This window comes from Dromaius novaehollandiae, chromosome 8 (assembly GCF_036370855.1).
Source record: "Dromaius novaehollandiae isolate bDroNov1 chromosome 8, bDroNov1.hap1, whole genome shotgun sequence".
NCBI classification, from domain to species: Eukaryota; Metazoa; Chordata; class Aves; order Casuariiformes; family Dromaiidae; genus Dromaius; species Dromaius novaehollandiae.
In genome coordinates, this window is record NC_088105.1 from 7,550,278 (window position 1) to 7,575,575 (window position 25,298).

At 39.3% G+C, this 25,298-nt stretch overlaps 1 protein-coding gene across 3 annotated transcripts in view; it reads right to left on the bottom strand.

Annotated features, from left to right (window-relative positions):
• The window catches only part of HMCN1 (hemicentin 1), a 189,191-nt gene that overhangs the window by 36,725 nt on the left and 127,168 nt on the right, over positions 1–25,298 (bottom strand). For all 3 annotated transcript variants that reach the window (XM_026101129.2, XM_026101130.2, XM_026101128.2), the window contains exons 50-71: positions 24,662–24,835; positions 23,406–23,519; positions 21,899–22,032; positions 19,838–19,988; positions 18,932–19,135; positions 17,545–17,658; positions 16,390–16,577; positions 15,470–15,566; positions 12,154–12,315; positions 10,949–11,062; positions 10,607–10,809; positions 10,286–10,367; positions 10,026–10,157; positions 9,657–9,806; positions 8,152–8,311; positions 7,011–7,135; positions 5,478–5,661; positions 5,207–5,304; positions 4,527–4,805; positions 3,738–3,928; positions 2,469–2,550; positions 1,606–1,742 (exon numbers count right to left, since the gene is read on the bottom strand). In XM_026101129.2, the coding sequence (XP_025956914.2) occupies positions 1,606–1,742; positions 2,469–2,550; positions 3,738–3,928; positions 4,527–4,805; positions 5,207–5,304; positions 5,478–5,661; positions 7,011–7,135; positions 8,152–8,311; positions 9,657–9,806; positions 10,026–10,157; positions 10,286–10,367; positions 10,607–10,809; positions 10,949–11,062; positions 12,154–12,315; positions 15,470–15,566; positions 16,390–16,577; positions 17,545–17,658; positions 18,932–19,135; positions 19,838–19,988; positions 21,899–22,032; positions 23,406–23,519; positions 24,662–24,835 (3,275 nt within the window). The remainder of the gene's footprint in view (positions 1–1,605; positions 1,743–2,468; positions 2,551–3,737; positions 3,929–4,526; positions 4,806–5,206; positions 5,305–5,477; positions 5,662–7,010; positions 7,136–8,151; positions 8,312–9,656; positions 9,807–10,025; positions 10,158–10,285; positions 10,368–10,606; positions 10,810–10,948; positions 11,063–12,153; positions 12,316–15,469; positions 15,567–16,389; positions 16,578–17,544; positions 17,659–18,931; positions 19,136–19,837; positions 19,989–21,898; positions 22,033–23,405; positions 23,520–24,661; positions 24,836–25,298) is intronic.

Consider the following 25,298-nt stretch of genomic DNA (forward strand, 5'->3'; position numbering starts at 1 on the left):
CACAAGTGCTCAGCTGATTATCTGTGACTATCATAATGTTTTTTATTGCTTCTTTCTGTTCTGGCAAATAACTTCTAAGAGCGGTTTCCTCTTTCCAAGCTTTATTTTAGGCAAGAGCATTTAGCAAAAGTAAACATCTCAAGTACTAGTTAAAATGCAAGGGTTTCAAGGAAAGATGAGCCCAAAAATGTTCACAAACTTCACTTCCAAGCCTTGTTCAAACTTATTTTTATAGAGAATCATTATCCAATTAAAGACCTAAAAATTGAAGCAAAATGAGTACTCAAGTCTCACACCATGAACGAAGAGCGTTCAGGGAAAGAGCGTCTCTCTTAGGGTTGTTTCTAGCCACCTTTTCTATTTCATTCAAGGTAACAGCCCTAGCAGCACTTAGTCTCATTAAGACAATCTCTCCCAATAGTCTTGCTTTTTCCACTAACACTTCATGCTTCTAAACTTACAAAAAAGACAAGAGTCTGAGGGATGGGATGTCATAAGTAAAGTAAAGCAAAGAAGCAGGACCTTTCGAGAAAGACTTGAGACAGTACAGCACTGGAAATTTCATAAGCAGCTGTTATTTCAGCATACTTTTTACTTATAATAAGCACTAAAGAGAAGTGAAACTGGAACTGGTTTCAAGATAGTGCACACTTCTGATATGACCACTCTATACCTTTGCTAAAAAGATGCTTGTCAGTATTATTATGACTAACAAGCTGAAATTATCTGAACCAAAACAGTCCAACTATAGAAATACCTTCCAGGAAAGTATTTGAGATGTTTGTGTAAAACAAGCATCTGCACTCACCACGAACAAATCACAGTTAAATTTTAGAAGACGACTACTGGATCAACTACAATTACAGGAGAGGCAATTCATAAGCCAAATCTGCTTCCTCTTTATTCACAAATAAAGATCAAAATAGGGAAAAATTATTGATTCATTAAGTTCAGTTAATAACTGAACTTAAATTGATCAATTGGAAAGCACCTGGTTACAGACTGAAAAATGTAAGTGATCCTAAGGAGAGGATGTGTGATTGAAAAACTTGCTGCTGAAAGTATTCTCATCTTGTTCATTACCTCTCAGCTGGCAAGGATTCAATGCCTTATGTGACACTACCTGGAATTCTGGGTGAAAAAGATAGCATTTGATGTAAAACTGTGGTAGTTAGCAATCTGCTTATTTGTTTTCAATGCAAAGAATTTAAATTCCTTTCTAAATGCTACTAGAATATGAGGATGCATAATATACCCAAAGGAAACGTATAGTGCAGTCTTTTCTCAGCTACCTTTCCTGTGAAGCCATTCAGGAGTATACCGAAGGCTTCTAGGATTGCTCAGAGGATCCAGAAGGAGCAAGGGATCCCCCTAAAGGAAAAAAGAACAAGTAACAGCGGGATGGCCACTTCACATGCCTGCTGGCTTCAGGCACTCATTTAGGACTAACTGTATTTGTGCCGGGACTACTCAGCTTCTCTTGAAAGCAAGGGACCATAACTTGACTGAGCTGAAGGGACAAGTGAGCAGAGTAAGAAACCTCAAGCACTACGTGTAAGAAATAAAGGGAGCAACAGACTAGTGCAAGTAACATAGTCGCTATACCTCTAGAAGTTCTCCATCTTTAAGCCATGAGATTGTCGGAGGTGGCACAGCATCTGACTTGCATTCCAGTATAACTTGTCTGTTCTGCAACACAGTGAGGTCCTGAGGACCACTGGTACCAGCAATGTTAGGAGGAACTGTTGCAAAAATTAAGAAATACAATAAACACCTGAGCTACCATTAAAATCGTTCTCTGAAAAATTCCATTTTATTTCACAAGATGTAAAATACACACAAAGCTACGGTGCCCATTCGTTTTATTTTTCAATACCTATGTTAAGTATATCACCTTTATTTAACTGATAAATCTGTTTTTTAAGTCACACCGGAAACTACTTTATTTGGACTAGAGATGGCAGAAGTTCCCTAATCTCTTCATGAAGAAACCTGGGAACTATAATTGTCAAGAATCCTGATGCCTACTGTAGAACTGCACAAGTCCTGTTCGTACTTCCTTTTCTGTCATTTCATTGCATGTATTCATTTCTGGATACAGTTCCTACCTTCTTCTTCTGAATAACTAAGAAGATTATAGACATTAGTATACGTGCTCCTTTTTCAATAACAACAATAAACTCGGCCCAACTGAAAAACAATGAAGTATGCTTGTATCTATAACTTAGTTATTCAAAATATAACACTTGAAATTGTAACAGAAAGCAGTTACACCAGTTGAAACTTTCCCTTTTTAATTGTCTGTCATGTTCAGAATAGTTACCTATACGCAGAAATGTTAACTACCACTTTTTCAAAGCACAATGTTTCATATTTAATAATATGTAACTGGTTAAATAAGAAAACTGATAAGTACCTCAGTACTTTACAGTATCAAAGGATAATATTTTTTCCTAAATTAGGCTTACCATGCACTCTTACTAAATATTCCTTATGGTCATCTCCTGCTGGGCTAGATGCCAAACATGTGTATCTTCCTGTGTCCTCCACCTAGAAGCACCCAAGCAGCTTCAGAAGAAATTTCAGGATATGGGAACAATTCAGAAAAACAGTGAAATACAAACTTTGGCAGTAATACTTAGCAGGCGGCAATTAAAAGCAAAGACAACTGACGAGGAATGCCTGAAAATAAACAACAATCTCGAAAACTTGTCCATTTTACCAGGGCAGGATCATACAGAGGTGGCTTGCAAGCTGCAGGACCCAAAAAATCTCTTTGAAAAATGTGTCTCCAACAAGAACCTCTTCTCTTTGTGCTGCTTTTTGCAATCATGTTGATGAATATAGAACAGACTATGGGTATCAGTCTATGCAAGGGTCAGGTATGGTACTAAGGAAATTTTTTCTGCATGCATACTCATTAATATCTTTATGCCCCCTCTTTTCCGTAAAGTCTTCATTGTAAATATGAGGAGAAACAGCAGCAATCAGACTGCTCATCCTTCTTCCCAAGCACTGTCCCACTTGCGTTTGGTGAACTTCACTGGCTGACTGTAGCTGATACAGCTTTAGTTTCTTAGTTCAGTTTTATAAAGGCTGTTTTTCCTAGGACTCTTTTACAGCCTGAATTGATCTAAAACTTTTTGTATCACCTTTAATTATTTTTTTTCCTAATTTGCACACAGATGAAAACAAAACACAGTTTTTCTCTGAGAACTTTGGCCTGTACATGTGAGAAGCAAACAAACAGTAGGAAAATCTGAGGTAATGGAAAGACAAAAAAGGCTGAGGAGGAAATATAAAATATGAAAGAAGAAAAGCAGGAGAGAGTGACATAAGTCAAAAGGGCAGGAAATGAACAATACATGTACAGAATAAAGAAAGAAATAAAACCAGAAAGGGACACGAGTCCCTAGCATTGATTGCTCTGCTGTGTGTCAAGAAGCACCCACCAAAAAAAAGAAAAAAAGAAAGAAAAAAAAAGAAAAAAGGTACTCTGAAATGTGCTTGAGCTAATGGACAGAAGAGGTAGAAGTATTTGGTCGCTTCTTAACCTATGGTAGCACTGCTTATTCTGCATGAGAAACTCCAAGGCAAGACTTGAAAAATATATCCTGCAATTGCAAATGCAGGTGGAAGCTTTAGGGAAACTTTTTAGGACATCTCACAGAAGGCAGTTTTGCAAACTCCTCGAGGGTTGTTTTCAAACTGAGCACACTTTGAAACAAATGGTTTACCTGAGCACTGGTTATTCGAAGCAATTCTCTTAGGATATGAACATTATCAGTCTGCAGAAGTGGGCGCCCATCCTTCATCCATGAGATTTTGGGGACTGGAATGCCAGTGGAGACGCAAAGAAGTTCAAGGGGGTTGTTAACGACCACAGACAGCTCCTCTGGTTGATCGGAACCATTGATACGAGGTGGCTCTATGGAAGGAAAACCACTCAAGTTCTTCATTGACTCAAACAGCCTCTAAAACCTGATACTCTATATGCTTAGTTTGTAGAATTAGTCTTCATTAGTGTTATTTCTGGCTGTGCCATGAATCCACTGAGCATCTCATGTAACTTCCCCTCTGCCTCTGTCTAGTAATTTCTGTATCTTGTGAGTTTAAATTAGTAATTAGAAAATGTTTTCCTAATTCTGGGTTAAAGATATTACATATACCAGTGAAGATTTTTATTAGCCCTTTAGCTGTTTTAACTTCTGCTATGTCAGTTTACAGCAGCTGATTATCAACCTGGCAAGCTGAATTTCTACTAACCAAAGTTATCTGTTTAAACCAAGTTACTCTGTAAATCGGTTTACTATTAATTAGTGTATTTAGGTCCTTCTAAAATCTTGAGGAAAACTATACATTGTATTACACATTCACACATCTTTAGGTAACTTCCATTTCCCTATTTGTCTTATTTATCACATAAAATCTTTCTTAAAAATACTTATTGCTAGAAATTTTAAAATTGCTGTTTTGGGTAGACACTTACTGCTCACATTTTGTTCGACTGAAAAATTAACACTTACCCAGCACTTTTAGAGAAAAGTGCTTGCTGGCATCTCCCGCTTCATTTGATGCTACACAGGTGTATTTGCCTGTATCACCAATCTCTGCTTTGACAAAATGAAGGGCCATTCCTTGGTTTCTTGAAGTCAAGTGAGCTCCAAGGCTTAAAGGATGTCCATTTTTAAACCATGACACAGTCGGGGTGGGAATGCCATCAGTAAAACACTGCATTGAAGCTGAATTGCCTCTTACTACAGTCACATCCTCTGTTCCTCCTGCATTATCCAAACTTGGTGGCACTGCAGAGAAACAAAGATCTGATTAATACAAAGTACACCCAGAAGTTAATACTTCATATAAAACAAAGGGAATGCAGCTATCCTTTTGCATTTCCTCACCTCATTACATTTATGTTTAATACATGTGCTGAAATTCAACTGAAAATTATACACTGTTATTCAACCTAAAAAATCTGTGGCACGTTATGGGCACCAATTCAAGTAGGACTCTGAGATTAAAACACTTTCCATATGAAAAATTTTTAGAAAAGTGAACGCTTTCATAAGGGTTATCTACATAAAATATACTTGTGAAAGTCTGCAACTTTGTGTTGGCAAAAACGAAAACAGAAGATTAGGTTAAGAAATTAATCAAGTAATATCACTTTACTCCTTGCATAGAGCATTTCAGAGAAACTTACCAAAAACTTGAAGATTGTAATGTTTGTTGTCCACTCCAGCTCTGTTAGATGCTACACAGGTGTACACACCAACATCAGATACCTGCACCCTGGCAATTCTGAAGAAAAAAAAACATTTTAATTAAGCTGTAAATAGAATATATTATTATGCCTTTAATATGGTACGGTTTGGATCGAATTTTATTCTTGTTTTCAACAATATTAGCCGAGCTCTGTTGGTATAGCAGAAGAAAACAGACAACCCACCTAGTTAAAATAACTGAAAACCAACCTGAGAATTTGTCCACCTGAGAGCAACCTGATTTGGGAGGAGATAGAAAGAGGAAGTCCATTCTTTAGCCAGTTTATCTGTGGGGGTGGGGTTCCAGTAGCAGTACACTCAATATTTATGGAGGTGCCCGCAAGGGCAGTGAGGTCCTCTGGTTCATCTTCATTATTGGCTATTGCTGGTGGAACTACATTTTGTAAATGTTGAAAAGGGAGATATTAAACAAGATAGCAACCCAAACCAAGGCAAAAATCCAGCACCTAATGCCCCACAGGCAATGCAATAAGAAGCTCTTCCCAATTTTTTCAAACTGTAAGTCCTCTAGCAATAATATTGAGTGCTAATTAATATCCATTTACATATGCAAAACCAGGTGTACAGTAGAATGGCGACCCTCTTCTTCATTTGGTTGTTCACGGCTGGGTAGTGCTTTTTACGGAGAAGTTGTAATCAGATGGTATGTGATATGAACTGCTCCCTTCCTCGGGAAGCTACCGAGCATGCTGAGGGAGAGAAAAGTTTGAGAGACTGCAGGGCAAGGCAAGCAAGGGGGAGACTCAGAGCCTGAAGCTCATTGCAGGACGAAGCAAGTGGTCAAGCCTTAGAGGGGATGGGATGAACCTTGGGCACCAGAGGGCACTTGGCCAAGTTTGTCAAGTTACTTACTTAAACAAGCGTAAGCTGGAATCATGCAGGAGGAAAGTTAGTACATTAATATGCAAACCAATCAAAACAGTCTCTCTACAGATGCGTAGTGCCAAAAAGATCTTACGTGATTATTATTCAGTATTATTATTATTTATTATATCAAAGGTCATCTCTTGTTACTCTGCTCATCCTTATATTCCAACTGACTCTGAATCTCCCAGTGTTTACCTGGCTCAGCCACTCACACCTCCGTGAAACACTGCCTGTGCAGAACTCGTCATTCTTTCACACTATTCACAGCATTTCACAAACCCACCTCTGACAAATTAGAATGTCCACACTCTACACCGGTAAAGAAGAACTATGTTCTCTGTCTTCTGTATGTCATTTTGTGTAAGAGAAGAATTCCATCCACAATTTTATTTATTGATGTGCTTATTTTAAGCCCCAAATAAACGATTTCTTGGTCAAGGGTGGGACTCCTTTAGGAGCTAGCTCCCTACATCTTACCCTGGTTTTAGCTGAGGTACTTTGACTGGAATTAATGGTGATTACCTAATACAACAAAGGAGCAGTGTCATGGTACATCAGCCCCGGTGTATCTTCCTCTACAAGAAAAATCATCACAAGTAGAATTCCTCTATTAGGAAATATACCAAATGAACTAATTTCTGTTTATCCCAAAACAGATTAATAGCTATTTCAGTCATTTTGCATTGACAGAACATCCTGCGTAATATTCTGTGATATCTACAGTACATGATATTGGAAACACATGCACACGGTATTACCCTGAAGACAGGCATTCATTTCTTGGCCCTCTCTGGGGAGCACTCACAAAGATAGGATTATGACCAAGATCTCAGTTTCACATCTGCAAAAACTCACCATATACATTCAAGTTGAAAATTCGGTCTTCCTCTCCTGCAGGATTAGTAGCCACACAAGTGTATTTTCCTGTATCAGAAGTGAGAGCTCTGAAAATGTTTAATGTGCTGCCATCTGGAGTTACTCTACAAGGAAGGTCATAAAATACAGTGAGTTTGTTTACATATGGCTATGACCTGGCAAATAAACGGTTGGTTTTATACATTTAAATCAACTACCTCTAACCTCTTGGGAAATTTGGCTAGAAAACCACTCTTCTCTGCAAAATATTATTATTAGAGATAGGCTAGGAAGTTTTTCCTAGAGACGTCCTGTTTTAGCTTGTATTAGGTTTCAGTTCCAGCCGTATTACACATTGCATCAACCTCTACACTAGACCAAAGTACAAACTGGCACTTTTAGCTTTTCCCTCAGGTCTTCTGCATCAAAGCCACAAAGCAGTGTTTGGAGTAGAGCCACCGTTCTGAGCAGGGGGCACAGCCGTGCCCGATCCTCTTGGGAGGCAAAAGGGGAGGGAAGGCTGCCTGCCGGTGTCTGGGGATAGCGGTGGGCAACGAGGGCCAGGCATTTCGAGCCCTGCACACCAGGCCAGAGGGGAAGGCTAGCAAGCGAAAGAGTACTCATTCATCCACCTTCCCCTGCCGGGTCATGTCTAGGCATGTAACGGCAGCTGCATTTTTCTCGATTGCTAGGTGGCACGCTCCATGGCGTATGCCCTCTCTGTGGTGCATCCCCCCACTCGGCAACTGTGCAACAAGGATAAGGATGAAGCGCCTGGGAAAAGGCTTCTTCATGATCCAGACTATATTCAAATCTAGATGCTAGAAAATCACCCTGAAATCCCGACTCTCTGAATTAAAGCCAGACACGTACAAATTGGACAGATGTATCATCTCACAAACATTTTATATGTTACTAGACTTCCTTCGTGTAAACATGACATTCCATACATTTTAAACAGTATCTGGATAGCAGAAAATCAAAGTAGTAACAAAACGTGCTAGAATCATAAAAGCTAAAGAGGGAGAGGATGTCTTAACCTGGCTAACCCAAAACTGTTCAGGCCCAGTGTCGTAACTCCCCTCTTTATGCTTTAAATTGTACAAGGAAAGAATGCAATGTCTGCTTAATCTTTGCTTGCCTTATTCTTTGTAATTCATCACTGGCAATTGTTTTTCCATCTTTAAGCCATTGCATAACAGGCACGGGCACTCCATCGGCGTTGCAGACAAGCTGGATGCTTTCGCCCAGGAGCACGCTGACCTCACTAGGCATTTCAGAGCCAGCAATATTAGGGGGAACTGGGAACGTAGGATGGAGGGAAGAGAAGATTCATCAGCAAGAGACATTGTACTAACACAGGTGAGAAGTCCTAATGTTTACTGTAATTTCTCTACACAAATCAAGTTTAGAAAGCAAATGATTAATATTGTTTCTAGAAAGGTTTCTGCAAAGATGAAATCAAGTCATTTTAATCATTCCTTAAAACTGCTAATTTACAAAATTACAAAAAAAATCTGTATTTGTCATTATAGTAAATATCTATAGTTATCTGCTCAAACAGCAACATGTACAATAATATTATGACAAAATCTCAATTCACTAAAGCAATAAGTGCCTGTTTAACTTTGAGCACATGCGTAGTAAGCATTACAGGAAGTCAGTCAGATGCTCTATTGCATCAAGACCATCATATTCCTGTCAACAGTTATGCAAATACTCAGTGCTAACCAGTGGCCATTTTTAACCTGTTCTCTTAAAGAACAAGGATGATATAATCACACTATCAGTCAAGCTAACCTGTCCCGCTAATAAGTTTCAGGCAATTTCAGTCAAATTTGATCAAACAAGCAGCTTAATCGAGGATATTCAGTTCCTAAAGTTGGAGGAACCTGGCAGGCAGGGACACATACACAGAATAACACCCCCGAAGAAAGACTGCTGTGATTAAGCGGATATTAGTTCTGCCTGGCCTTCCAACAGCCAGTTATCACACCACTGTGCAGAGCTCGCAGTTCACGCTGCCTCCTCCTGAAAGCGCTATGTGCTGGCACGGGAGGGGAACTGGGCAGAAAGCTGGAGAAGCTATGCAGTAAGTGGCTGATTCGACACGGGAGGAACAAGGGCAATTAATGGGGCTGAGGTCATCGGGAAAACAGGAAAGCAAGGACGGCTGCAGAGTAAAGGAGGCAGGAGACAGTTCCAGTGTTCCTCATCACACTGGACCTCATTTCTTTCATAACAAAATTTTGCCAGTATTTCTTTGCTATCTCCTTTTATGTGTTATGGCAAAAAAGGTATCAAGTATCACTCTTGGAACCACGTATGATGTTCTACTTCTGACACCTTAGAGCAACCTATGTGCCTTCAGGATTCATCAGGCAGAAGAATGGGATCAGCAATAAATATAAACAGAATTCCCTACTATTTTCAAACTACAATGCAATCAGATGTTCAGAACATCTTTTTTCATGCAAATTTCTAACGGTATAACAGCCAACCATTTTTTTCATCACTGGTTGCAAATGGTAGAAACAATAGTCCATATTTTCCCATCTTCATGTTATCTCAGTGTCTCTAATGCAGATACAGCGTTATATCTAACAACTATTAACCAGTTCTGCTCTCTGTACTCACATATCATACCTTGAATGGAAAGGGTGTAACTTTTCTGAGCTTTTCCTTCTACATTCGAGGCAATACATGTGTAGGTCCCGCTATCTAGAAGCTGAGAGCGAGCAATCTGAAGCTTGCTTCCACCTGATAAAATATGTACTTCAAGAGAATCGGAGTTTTCTGAAAACATGCAATAAAGAATCATTTCAAACTAGGCCACAGAGAGCAAACACAGAGTGTGGAAACCTTTCATCAAAATTTCAAAACAAAAGGATTTCGACCAGTTAATATAAGACTCTATTTAGAGACAGATGAAGGAAACAAAGAATAGACTAAGAACAGCACAGTTGTACCCCAAAGGGGGAGAAAAGAGCAGAAAAGAGTGTAAGAGAACGTTACCTATTGTTTTTCCATTCTTAAGCCATATTAATGTTGGTGGAGGAATTCCAGTAGCATCACACACAAAGGTAACAGGATTACTGATAGTTTCATTGACCCACTCTTGTTCAGGGCCTTCTATATCTGGTGGCACTATAAATCAAATAGAAGCAATATGAAGTTCGATTACCAAATACTTTCGGAAGCTTATTTTGAACTATCCACCATATAATGTCTACTGCGTTATAATAATTAGTGTAGATAACACAGCATATGCTCACCGTAAACATTAAGATGGAAATTTTTATCATCACGCCCTGCAATATTTATGGCTTTGCACACATATTGGCCAGTGTCAGAAACCTAGAAATAGAAAAAAAGAAATCCTTATGTTGATCTTATTTTAATGCTACAGTGTAGTGATATTAACAGCCTTTGCCCTTGCGATTAGAATTCAACTCTAAGTGCTTTTTACAGAATGAAAGGCCTCCAGCAAATATATTGCCTATTGACACCTAGTGGAACACACCAATAAAGGGCAAAATAATCACTTAACAGTAGCGGAGTAGTTGCAGATGCAGCATCCCACAAGTCTCGCCTACCTCAGCACTTTTGATTTGTAACGTTTGCCCATCTGCTAAGATCTCCACATTTGCAGACTCTGAAATTATGCGCCTGTTCTTGTACCATGTGATGACTGGTGGTGGGATAGCATTGGATTCACACTCTAATATCACCGGGGTGCCCACTCGCACATTCATCACTGCCAGCGACGTTCCACTATGGTCTTTGATGCTTGGGGGGACTGAAGAACAAGCTGAGAGTTATTTCTGCCTTTGTTTTGTCAGAGGGGGGGAAAAACAACCTAAGGAAAAATATAAAATACTGCATTTTCACAGCATTAGATATTATTTTAGAAAATAGTAAAAAACAAACAAACAAACCAAGGACAGTCAGGAAACTCTTCTTCTGACTTTCCCCAGCTTGGTTTCTGGCAATACAAGTATATTCACCATCATCTGATAGTTTGGCTCGGGGAATCTGCAGAGTCCGAGCACCTAAAGTAAAGAGAGAAGACCAGATTTATTCTGTGATTATTATACCAATCTCAAATGTTATTTTGAAATTGCAGTTCCAACAGACTGAGTGCAGGCACTATATTAACCTTATGTTCAAAAAAGCACTCCATTGCCATTGGTTATTAGGGCTCATTAATCCCTGAAAAAAATACCAGAGAACTAAAATCTTACAGTAAATTTAATTGGTGCTGTTAATTACAAATTTGGACCACTAATACTCCTCTTTGACCTGTATATTTTACAGCTGCTAATCTCTCTCTGCTAACATAACTACACTCTTTCCACCTATGTCAGTCATTATCCCATTCTTCATCCAGTAGTCTCACCTGTCTCCATCCATGAAGCCACTCTCTGTGGCAACATTACTAATCTCCATAGATGTCTCTATTGTCATTAAGCAATTTCTGTCTGCTCTTTAATCTACCCTGTAAATGCAGCCCTTCACCACGCAATAGCAGCAGGATGGGACTGAGAGCCACAGCAAGTGATGTGCACTTGAAACCCTGGGCTGAAGATCAGCAAGAGCAGTGGCAATGACGCAGGCACTCCTGGACCTTATTGACTGAGGACCTTGCAAAAGGTAAAAAGACCTCAGAACGCAAGCATTTCTACCTGAAAGTTGGAAAGTTTACTAGAGGTTAATCTAATTCCCCACTAAAGTCAATGGTAGGGTTGTTATTTTTTGCCATCTAAACCAACAGAATTTATTTTCATCTCCACCTCAATTTCTGATCATTCCTTTGAAAGGTGAGTCAAAGTGACTCAGCTTTAATCAACACCTATATTAGGGCACCTCTGCTATGTGACTTGCGCTCTAGTCTTTCCCACACAGAAAGTTTATTTCATTCTTTTCAGTCTGAGCTTGCTTCCTTTTAAAGTGAACCCACACAGCAGCCAAGATATTATTAAATGTTTTAAAAACACAGTAGGCCATGTGTCTTACTGATGTAAGTCTACTCACTGGAGTGATACTGAGAATATACTGGCTTCATAAATGGCTGTCACCCTTATCAAGGCAAAGCAGACAGAGGTTAAGTCCAAGGGCTGTAGAAACAGCAGAGATTCCTCACCAGGCACAATAAAAGTGTTGGTATTCAAGCTGACAGGTTTTCCATTCTTGAGCCAGCTGAGATCAGGAGGTGGAAAGCCAGTGACCTCACAAGTCAGAGAGATGAAGTTATTCACCACCACAGTCAAATTCTCAGGATTAGTACCAACAACGCCTGGAGGAACTGCAGGAAGAAATACATTAATAGTATCCATCAAAGTGTCAGCAACCAACATCCCACAAGATCCTGATTGACTAAAATAAAGCTGAATTGCTGAGTTATGCCAAAAGACCAAGCTAAAGACATCTTTCACATCCTATGAATTGATCTCTGCTTTCTGGATGTACCTGGAAATGTGACTGAAGCCACTCCAGCTGTCATCCCTTTTCCCACAATTCACAAAAACTTCAACAACTTCACCTGCACTGTTTCCCCTGCTTGGGATTTGGGAAGGCTATCTAACCTATAAGACATCCTGTAATTTCTGACTAATGTATTATTAATTATAAAACAGTGTACTCCCAAGAACATTTGCTATGTAAGGCAAGATAGACTGAATTTACCTTGTCAGAATATATGGGAGGGTATATCATTTCTTGCTGATATTCTGTACTGTTCCTGTTCTTCCGTATATAATCTATTTTTGCATTCTAGAGAACCACAAACGATTCCTTCTGATTTAGAGTTCTTTTGTTCAGCAGACAAACCTGTTGTGTAATGTTGAGCTAAGCAGTTTAAAAGTCTGGCACGAGTGCATTGCTCTGAGGGTGCATTTTTAAGCTTACAAGTCTCAGTATTTCTAAAGACAAGAATATTTTAACATTTGACCTTTCTGCAATTACTATTTAAAACAAAATAACTATAAATCCCTTCCTTTTAATAAATCCCAAGTCTTAGTTTCCATGTTTTTGCAGCGTGGATATATAAAACACTTAAAAGGAAAGCAAAGGCATGTTCTTGGCTCCATTGGGTGGAAAAATCATTCCAAAGCACACACGGAATCCTCTTCTTCAAAGAATGAAATGTTAAAATAGTTTGGACCATATCCACCCGAAATACTCCAGCTGCTTTCTGTCACTTGAATGACACAAAGCAGTCATTAAGCCAGGTTTATGGCTCCTCTGTGGCACTGCAGAAACAAAGAGGAGTCCGTGTAAATGGGTGACTTTGCCCATGTTTTTCAACTTGGAATAAGCGAGGCCTATTTCCCCCGATACGAGTAAGTGCAAGATGGTTCACTAAAATAAATGGAGGATTCTGATCTGATGACATTTTATCATTATTTAAATTTATTTACTTTTAGTTACTTTCTCACAGATGTGATTATTGGCAGTGCAAGACAGTGGGAAATTAAATATATAGGGCCAAATCTGACCTGTCTTTTAATGAATTTTGCTTAAACTACTTATGTGGTATGTTTTCAAATAATGCAGCCTTCTACTGCATGTGCAAAACACTCACAAACGCACCGCATTTTACAGAATTATGCAATTTACATACACAAATGCATTTGTACATGCATACAGCTGCAGTAATGGGTTCAATTCTAGCATTCAGTATGAAAATGACCTATTTATCCATATTGTATATTAAGGTTACAGATTGACATTTTAAAATTGGATGCTTACTTTCTATGTTTTAGAAGGTTTTGTTTTAGTTTATTATTCACCTGTAAGATAAGAAATGTATTTTTCAACTTTTTAAAGAGTGTATCCTTTCATATCGTATTTAAATTTATGAAAGCAGTTATATTACAAATATACAGAAATGCTAAAAAAATAATCTTTTTTTTTTTTGACAGTGACAGAACGAAGATCATGCTGCTTAGTGATAATGCATTTTCTTCAATACTACAGCCTGGCTGGTCCCTCCCTGAACATCTATAGTCTAACTCTTCAAATGAAACTGCATTCAGAGCTTAATAGCCCTAAATAAATGATGTTGTTAGGCTACAGTTTGAAGCTTCCTACAGATGTTTATTTTAAAATAATACTATTAGATTGTGGTCATTATAAACAAATATTTTAAAGTCGAGAAGTTCAGATTAAAACACAAACGTCAAGGAAAGCCAAAACATTTTGATTTAAACACAAAACTCAAACATCAGGAAATCCAGATAGACTCCACTGAAAGCAGAACAGAACTTCTCAGACTCCAGGGCAAATTCTCCCCATGACAACAGTATTCTTTGGCTCTCTAATCATATCACTGAGCAGAGAAAAACACTATAAATTTGTGTCATTTAGCATGTAAATTTGTTGCAGACATGTTTGAGAACAATACCTATTTCTTCCGTATGTAATAACCTAAACTATCAAATCCCTTGGATTCTGGGACTACATTCAAGCAAGAGCGAGAAGACAGCACTTCTACCTAGTACGTAATGCAGAAAGATTAGCTAGCTAACAGCAACATGGAAAACGGGGGAAAAGGATACCGACCATATGCAGAAGACTCTGATAGAAGTCTCCAAAGCGTGCTGGTATAGTGGATAACGACATAGCTGCCGTTATAAACTTTGACAGGTTTCAACATGTAAATGCGTGGAGTTTTCTGTGGGAGTAACGCTTATTTGACCTTCAGTTCAGAACTGAAAGCTAAAAGCGGTGGGATGAACAGTGGGCAGAGACAGAAGGGAAAGTTAGCGTTAACTGTGAAACATTAAACTAGACACATTCTGAATTTCTGAAGCTTTCAGGAGAGGTTTGGAAAGGTAGTAGAGAGATTTTTTTTTTTTTTTAACAGGAAATGTTGTAATTTCTTGATTGCATTTGCTTTAGATTTGTGAAGCCAAAGGCCAGTATTTATTTTAACCCCACTGTGACTCAACAACAAAAAAAAAAAAAAAAAGAAAAAAAAAAAAAGGAAGAGAAAGGAATCTTGAAGGAGAAATAAAAGAAAATGTAAGCTTTTACAATGCCTTATCTACTTGTTTAATGCTTTCCAATGTTGATTTTCCTGGATACCACTTTTCATAAACATGTCAAAGCAGACAATTATCCAACCTGCTTGTAATTAATGATTTCAGGGTTTAGGGAAGCCTATACAATGTACGCAACCAATGCACAAGGCTCCCTCATGTCCAACTACAGGGAACACATACAATGAGCTGAGCCGTGGGGCATCAAAAGCCCTACTAATAACATGTTACCAAAATTCTTTAAACTTACATTTGATTTCCATTTTCTATTATGTCAGACTCTCCATTACACCCAATAAGATGACTGACATGCTTAAAGCTACTAAAGCTATTAAGCGCTACACTAAAATAAGTATATTCAAACTAAACTAATATTTGAAAGTAAACAATCAGCAAATTAGGGATTAATACACTTACCATGAACATTCAGGTTAAAATATTTTTTGGCACTTCCAGCTACATTTTCCACAATACAGATGTACCTGCCGGTATCTGTTATTTGGGAATTCAAAATCTAAGAAAAAGAAACAAGACTGCAGTAGAACTCATATACAAGACAGCTTACAGTTAAAGCATCATGTTCGGGGGGTTCCAGTTTTTTTTTTTTTTATTATTTCACTGGGGCTTTTTTGCCCTACTGTAGGATAAATTGCAGTATTATGAAGAAACCAACCTAAGAAACTTCTTCTGATGCTATTCCTTTCAAAACCTGCACATTTCAGACCTCCAGAAAAGCCAGTGTAGCATCTATCACATTAAGCTAATTCAAAATTAATAACAAAACAACTATTTCCAAAATATTTGAAATAAAAATCTTAATGTTCTATATGCTTTTGTATTTTATTGCATTCCTGATTCATGGCGCAAGAACAGACGGAACTAAGCTCAGCTCCCTGTTTTAATAATTCCATCTGATTTCATCTATCAATTGAAGTGAGTGCAGTTTTCTTCTTCAGAATAGACTATTTTCTAGAGAAGGTAAATTCTGCAAAAATTAAATACTGTTAAGGAAACTCAAACAAAACTGACAGCAATAGGTTGTTCTACACAGTAAGCTTTCTGTTTGCAATGTTATTTTAAACCAAATGATTTCCCTGATGCAGTTTCACAGCATGACTCCACAAACAGTTAAGTCAGCACAACTGAGGGCACAGCACAGGGGGTGGGGAGTAGCAGCTGAGGGGCAGGGACAAGGGACAGACGCTCCTTAGGCTGGCAGCACTTCCAAGATGGGGGGAAAAAAAATACAGCATTGCATACTCTGCAAATCTAGACAAATTCGTCTTTATGGGTGGTGTGCTTTTGATGCTAAAAAACAGTTATTCACTTGGTGCTACCTGTAACCTTCTTCCATTGGATAAAAATATGTGTTTGTCATCTTCTGCTAGGAGGTGGCCATCCTTCTGCCAGGTAACACTTGGAGTAGGGCTGCCACTTGCCACGCAGTCCATCACGGCAATTTTGTTCACAAGCACAGTCACTTCTTCAGGCAGGTCACCATCAGCTCCACCGATGGACGGCGGTACTACGAAAAAGCAAAATGTCAGAAGAATACTGTGACTTAGTATCTCTCAGTGGTATTTTTTAAGATGCCAGAGCAGCAAAACCATACACAAAGTATGGGTTTGCAAAATGAAGTGGTGAAATCTGCAATGAATGCAGTGAAAGATAATGAAATCTCAAGGAATAGTTCAACACTGGAACAAATCAGTATAACTAAAGGGATTGCACAGAGCTATGCTTATTCACAAGAGCTGTAAGAAAGAAGAGGGGAAAACTAATTTTCCAGCTAGTCTCTCATGTTCTTTGCTGCTAGAAAGGAGAAGGATTTCCAAGGCAGGCTCCTCTTCCTAACAATAAATCACTGCTTTCCATAACAGATACAAGAATAGAAGTAGAGATATAAGCATTTCCCAAGGCAAAACCCTTGAGTACACCAAGAGACAATGCAAGCAGCATATGAAAGCTTTCTGTGCTATGTTTATAAATGGATCATACAAAGCATGGACCCTGCAGGCATTCAATGGCTTATCTAAATCATCAATTCACTTGAGACTTGAGGTGTTTGCTGGATACTGTAGAAAATTATGACCCATGTAAAAAGAGAAGAGAAGGAAAAAAAAAAGCATAGCACACGAGTTAGCATTTCAAACTGGAGACTGGATTGGGAACAAATGATAGCAAGAAGAAAAAATATGACTTCTACATACGCCTTTATTGTGAATTGTGATGGGGTAATGCCATTAAGTCTCTATAAAAATAATTTATAAACATATAGAACTAACAGCATTAATACCATTTTCATGTAATTCTGCACATTTCTTCAAAACTCTAGTACCCTATGTAAACATATTCATTTCATAATTTGCAAGTATATAGAATATATAAACTTCAGAAGCTAAATAATCCTAGAACATAATGCTTCATTAATTTCTGCAGAACTCCTTCTGTTGTTTCCATTTAGAAAGAAAAAGGAAAGCAGGAACACTCACAGAGCACGCGGACGTCGTAATGAATGGAAGCTTCCCCAGCTTCGTTTACAGCCACGCACATGTATCTCCCCGCATCGTCAGTCTGCGCCCGTGGAATCTGTAACACCCTGCCTCCTGGAAGGAAAATGTGTTCAGGATTTAAATCAAGCCGTTTCCCTCACTTCCACGCCACATTTCACTGGAGACCAGAGCAAGCAAAGTTATGACTGGTCAGCATTTGTTCCAAATTATTAGTAACTAAAGGGCTACGAAGATGATTAGGGGACTGCAGCATCCCTCTTATGAGGAAAGGCTGAGAGAGCTGGGCCTGTTCAGCCTGGAGAAGAGAAGACTGAGAGGGGATCTTATCAGTGTCTACAAATATCTAAAGGGAGGGTGCCAAGAAGATGAGGCCAGACTATTTCCAGTGGTGCCCAGCAACAGGGCAAGAGGCAACAGGCACAAACTGAAGCACAGAAGTTCCATCTGAACATAAGGAAAAACTTCTTTACTGTGAGGGTGACAGAGCACTGGAACAGGTTGCCCAGAAAGGTTGTGGAGTCTCCTTCTCTGGAGGTATTCAAGAGGCATTTGGACATGGTCCTGTGCAACACGCTCTAGGTGACCCTGCTTGAGCAGGGGGGTTGGGCTAGATGATCTCCAGAGGTCCCTTCCAACCTCAACCACTCTGTGATTCTGTGATTTTTTTTATTTCCTAGTTACTTTCTACTGGCAGCTACTTGGAATTCAGCAATATTCTTAATGAAATGTTAGAAAAGAATGATTAATTCCATGGGAAGCAATACACATTCTTCAGTAATATGCAGCCGCACTGCAAATCGAAAAGAGAAATATTTCTCAGCAAGGTGATAGAGAACTGACTAATCAGCAAAAGGAAATAAAACCACAAAATATTCTGATTGAACTGTACTGAACTGAAAAAATTCACTTCTAAAGCTTATAGGTACATACTATTTCTACTTTTCACTCTCTTCCTAATTTAAAGGATAGCCCCTTAAATAGCTTTAGAAACAGAGGATATATTAAGAGTATATTTGGGGAGTGTCTGTCATCAGTCTCCAACCAGATGAGTGGTAGGGAGACAAAAAGGTGTCATCACTACCACTGCCCTTTGATCCATACTTCTCTTCACACATGCCACCCAAAACTATCCTATTATAGGTTAAAAGCTCACATTCACACCATTTTAGGAACTAAATTTTAAATGATAAAAGGAAACAGCTTGCTTAAGTGTGAGCTCTGGGGAGAAGCATTTCCAGTCAAGAAAGATGAAATGGCCTGAAAGCATTAATACAGTGTTTTAAACAGGAAAGGTTTGGTATTAACCTGAAATTCTAGTACTAATGCCATTTCTTAAGGTCATGGAAAGACATATTTAAATACTCACCTGGTAATATTAGTACTCTATCACTAGAACTTAGAGGGTATCCATCCTTATACCACGTAAGAACTGGAGGAGGAACAGCACTGGTCTCACAGTACAGAGAAAGGGGATTGTTGATAATCACATCTTTATTTTCTCCACCTCTTCCCATGTCTACCATGTTACCAGCTTCCCACTCCCTGTAACGCTTTCGGAAAGTAGGAGGAACTGTGATCAGGGAGGGAAAAAAAGTTAGAATTGTACACTGGAAATAACCAATTTTAAAGTCAAGAAATAAAAAGATATTGTAATCGTTAAATAGCATTAATAGTAAGTTACGTATACTAAATTATCCCCCAAATATAGACTAGACAGGTAAATTCTAGTTCTTTTCATCAGGATGAATAACTGATCAACCTGCTGAATATTTTCTGGAGACAAATAACAGAGTGAGAAGATCTGTTAACAAACCACAGAGGGCATTGCTCAACATTAATTATTTAAATACTAAACTGTGTGGTTGCGATCAAGTTCTAGCTGTCTACGTTTTCAGAACTGACTGATGGTTGTCTTCTTGTATTTACACACAGAGAATAAAACTCAATGTCTTAGTTTAAGCTAACTCAAAACTCTTTAAAAAAAAATTGAGAGGAAGATCAGAGCTAAAAATCATTCCACTGACTTCAGAAACATTGCATATATCACACGTGAACGAAAGAAGAATCAGACGCTGTCTTTCATGAACATATGTACATGTAATAAAAGTCACGCAGAATATTCTACCCCACAAAACCCAGAGGTATTGGATTAGACCTAGCAGACTTGGTCTAAACAATACAAAATTATAAACAATTCCAACAACCCAGCACATTAGAAAATGAGGCTCAGATTACCAGGAAATAAGAATTTTGTAAACTTAACTCTGTTTACCTTGTATATTTACATCAAATTCCATTTCATCCTCTCCAGCAATGTTAGATGCCAGACAAGTATAACGACCAGTGTCTGATACCTGAGCCTCCTTAATCTGCAGAGTGCGACCACTGGCTTGGATAATGACATGATCATCTGGTTTAAGAGGCTGTAATGTAATTTTACATGCACATTAATACTATGCAAAACCTATGCTAGAATTAGACGTGTCTGGGAAGTAATCTCCTGGACAAATTCAGATTGCTTCAAAACCCCTTCCCTAAGGAGGTAAACTGGGAGTAAGAACATGTTCTTATTTTTCTTTTGCTATTTCCTCTGCTCTGCTAACGCTAACAGCAGAACACCTTCCCATCAGTTTTAATTCGGCTAGCAAGGCCCAATTTCTATCTGTGCAAAGAAAGCAATTGCCTAGGACAGCAAATTACTGAAGGTGACCACTTAGGTGACAGTCCTAAGCCAGGTACTCCTGGGATGGCAGCTTTGGCCACAGGCAGTGCAAGGGAAGCAAAACTTTCCTTCTCCTGACAACAGCAAGCCCAGCTCTCCTTTGTTCCTCCTTTCCCTCAGCCCAAAAACCTTTTCTCCTTGAGTAACCCTGATCAAGCCCTTATTCCAGGAGACAATTTTCTTTTAACCTTTGCCAAAAACTGTAGTTCTTGACCTTTCCAATCTTGGTAGCTGATCTCCTAAGGTTGATTTAAAGCCTAAAGGATTTTAATGTAGTTTGAATTCACACCTAACCCTATCTGCAAGCTTCTGCTGAAAGGAGCAGTGCTATCTCCATTATGCAGGGACTCTCACAACATCTGACTCAATCAGATTGATTCAACTGCTAAACTCGCTGGCCAAGTAGCTGCACTGAGGGAAAACCTACACATGTAAAACTATCGGTCTGAAAACTATCAGCTGAAAAAAAAAACGATCTAACTCAGCCACACAACCACTAGATCTGCTGCCCAGCATGGACCGGGGGGGACACAAAACTGATGTGGAGGGAAGGATGACTCCTGTCAGCAGTGATCCAGAAATGTACAGGATTAGATGTTACTGTGCCTGAGAGTTACACCACACGTGACAGTGGACACCACAGTCATGCCGCCTGTCTCTCCCAGTAATGATAAAGGAACACATTAGGGAGTCAGCACTTGGCTCACGGCTTGCAGGGGAACAGTTAAGCCAGGCCGCAGATATGACTGAAAGCCATTTTCCCAGAAGCAACCTAAGAAACAAGCAGACAGCGCATACGCAGTCTCTCCTGTGCCTCCAGGATGTTTCTGCACGCTCGGTAAATCTAGGGACAGCTGGTTCAGCTCCACAGGTGCGGCAGCCTGCCACGGGATACGTGCCAGAGGTGCCCAGCCAAGAACAGCTAACATGAGAGCCGTTACGCTTTCCTTTCGTGCAGGAGAGTTGTACTGTTCTTATTTATAGTCACCCCCCGCCAGACTGCACATCAATAAGATTGTGTGGCATCAAGCTTCAAAACTGCTTATCCTTCAGCCTGATACTCTTGCAAAGACTGTGTGTGGCAGGAACCACACCGAATTCCCCCTTGCAGAGGATCCAGATGCCTTTGTGGCTTTGTGAGCTCTGCCAGAACCAAGCGCGAGGCTCTCGGCAACTTCTGCAAGGGCAGCAGAAGAGGAACCAAGCGTGGGGCCGTTCCGCAACAGGACCTTTGGGGAATCTACACAAAGGCAAAGCAACATGTGGTAATACCCGGGGACGCTACTTTTAGGCAGGGCCCTCCCGCTTAAATGCACAGGCCAGTGCTGGCTCCTGGAAACTCCAGCGCTCATGTCTCAGTTGCACTGCCAAGCACCCACAAAACAACCCAAGGATGTCAATTTGTAGAGGTCTGGCCAACAGCAAATTTCTTAAGATACATGACAATGTGAGGGCAGATGCTGCCAGACTGTGGGAAGATGACTTCCTACTGACTTCAGCAGTGCGAGTGAGCCTGTCACCCTACATAAACATTCCTTAATGGTGATAGTGAATATGCAGTTGTTTCTGTAGGAAATTCACCCATTAAAAGGAATTAAGTTGGTGACTAGCCTGTCCATCCTTGTACCAGCTGATGGCAGCAGCAGGAATCCCGTGAGCTTCACACTCCAGGGTAAGGCTGTGGTTTACTTTGATCTTCACTTCTTTAGGGGAGAGACCCATCCCTTTGTTAATGGTGGGTGGAACTGCACAAAAAAAAAGGAAGTGAGAGACACCTTCCTGACTTACTGTCTTAGGCAGCATTTTAAAATGAGTCGGACACAGGGAAAACCATGATGGTAAGCAAGTGCATTCCCCCTAAAATCTGCCTCTTTCCCACTGCTGGGCTAATGCAATACAGCAGCGTTCAACATTTTTAGACGTGCAAACCTGACTACGGCCTTACCTAGCTGTATCACATTATTAGGTGTTTGGCTTGAATTCTACAAAGTTCAGTGTATTGCAACCATTAAAGACCACTTTAAAGTGAAGAAATATTCTCAGAAACATATGTTTGAACTAAAGTCCACGCTGCAAGTAGCTGGTCAAAACTCAGAATTTCCATTCCATTGAAAACCCCAATGTTGCAAAATCTTGTTTTCTTCTGAATCAGAACGAAAACAGAACATTTCAAAATTCTTAAACAACCCCCCACCTTGGTCTCCCAATATCTTTTAAATTATTTTAAAATTTTTCAAGCGCTTCCCATTCTTTTCTCAATGGGGAACTGAAAATTCTCCCTGATGTTTACAGCATCATAGCAACTGGCAGTTGCAATGGCCTTTTTGGGGGTGAAGGGGGGCATTTATTTTGCTATATAGTTATACGTTGATAGTGAGCTCTTTTGTAATCTTCTCATTATTTGTAATCCAGTGGGACCTTATTAGGGACTTAGTGTAATTAAAATAACAGCACAGTTATTGTGAGGAAGCAACCCAAACTCCAATTCAGACTAAAAGATTAGCAAATTAAAAAAGAAATGAGAAGCCATGCCTGACTGAGCCCATAATGAAGAGGATAAGCATTAAAGTAGAATATTAGGCACAGATGCCCAAAGGACAAAGTGCTGACAGGAAACCTTGAATGGGAAAGCTTTTGAGCATATGGTATTTTATGGAAGGATATAAAAATAGTATCCTCCCGTTTTACCTTACTCAAGAAAATTTCCCATTAGATGCTAGGCAGGTTTTTTTTGCACACATACCACCCCATTTCTTTAAAATAGTTCCGATGGTCTGGGATTCTTTATTCTAGTCTCCTAATGTGCAGCATTCATCTGATTTGAAAGTCATAACTAGAAAAATTACAGCAGAAACTAGAGTTCATTGTATCTTAAATGCCTTTCCCTGGGTAGCACAAAGATTTCTGGCCAACAAGAGCACTTGCAAAGGATGCAGCAGCAAACTTTTCCAGGGCCTTTCCCCAGTCAATGTCATGAGCACCACCCAAGCAGCCAACAGAGGTGTTAGCTAAACAAGGCCACTAACGGCTGCCTCAAAATGTGTTCCAGGACAGCTAACACTGCAAAGGACAAAAATGGAAGAATGCAAACAAATCAATATTGAAAGTATTTCCTTACTGTAGACTTTCACTTCGTAGTGTTTCAAACTTTCTCCAGCCTCATTTGTGGCTATGCAAGTATATCTTCCAGCATTGTCCTCCTGTGCGTTTAGAATCTGCAGGGTTCGACCACCTGCCAAAGAGATCATTCTTTAATAGCATCCACATTATACTCTTGCTTGCCAATTATTTAAATGGTTTCCACAGCATATTTTTAATCCTTGAGGCCAATTTCTGCCCTTAGATGAGCACAAAAAACTCAACACATAGCACCAGGTAGACTATGTAATAAATGAGTGTATAATTTGCAGAAGCGCTTTGGAACACGACTCTCTGCTTCTGGATTCTTGCGGAATTTGATAACGTCGTTTGGCACAAGAACTTTCCTGAAGATATTTAGATTTAGGGTTCTGCACTTCATTCACTGAAAAAGGGAAATGAAGCATAAGCACTGACACTGAGTAAAGGCAGACTTTTAAATATACAGGGATGGACATGAGCCTCTAAACTGTGGCTTTGTTTCAGTGCAGTACTTCATATAAAAGAGGCCCTCAACTCTCTCATGAAGTGTAAGCATGAATGAATTGGTAGGATTTAAGACTTCAGGTGGCCTCTACAACTTTGACATCCATCAGTTTCCTTCCCATAGCACCCTGTTTATTTATGATTTATATTGTCTGCATTCTCAGAGATCAGTCACTATTTAATTTGGCTGCAACTCTTTTCAGACTGCATTCCTAAAAATTGTCCCCCAATGTAGTAATTCAGCTCCTAGCTATTAATACTGCTAATTTTTCCTCTGAACATTTGCAGCTGACAATACTAAATTACTTGTTCATTCACATTACTTTAGTGTTACGAGTGAAGCTTTTTCCTATTTCCCATCTCCATAGATGTGCTAGGTGAAGAGTTACTCCAAAGAAAGAAAAATGGCAAATTACTAATAACTTAGAAAAATGCAACCTCATTTTTTAGTAACTTTGCTGTTTATATCTCTTTCCACACTGAATTTCACGTTATTTATGCTCATTAGTAACTGCAGTGAACTTGTTTGAACTACAAAATGATAGATACCTGATTACAAAAAAATACAAGTAATTATCAGTTAACTGTGAAGCACTCACAGATACTGGAATGGAAAGTGCTACAAAAGTACAAAACATTGCATTTAATAAAAATATATTCTTAGATTTATCAAAAAATTTTATAACAGTAACTAAACAATAAAATAACAAAGTGTTATGTTGCTTCTCAACAACGACAAAAAGTATTTACCTGGCAAAATGCGGATATTTCTGTTTGACTCTATAGGATTGCCATCTTTCAGCCAGGTGACTGTAGCTGGAGGATACGAAAAAGCCTCACAAACTAGGGATGTTGGGCTATTGAGGATAACAGTGACGTCTTCTGCACTTCCATGGCTGTCTGCACCCACAATGGTTGGAGACACTAGGAGCAGCAAAATCATTAACCAGAGAAAGGAACTGTATGAAAAGCAATTTTTCTATTGAATAGTCAGTCTAGGAATTTTGTTCGAGCCTTAAATAGCTGAGGGGCATTCCTCCTAGGCACATGCAAATCAGTCAACATTCATCTGGCCAATAGGCCACAAAAAAGCCAGCCACTTGGCTCCCATCTCCCAAAGGTCTGCTTTTGTGTTGTAGACACCAGACACACTGCTTGGTCCTCCTGAGAGCAGCAGACTGGTAGGAGGTATGAGCCTAGGAAATGCGGACATGAGTAACACCCTCTCCATTATTTGCAATTGCTTATGCAAAAACCATCATGAAAAAAGCAAACTGTAGATGGTTTCAGCCTTTACAAAGAGACCACAATTTGAAAAGTGCTCTTCAGCTATTCCTTCCTTGAATCACAGTAAGACAACGAACTGTCCTATTCATTCCATACAGAT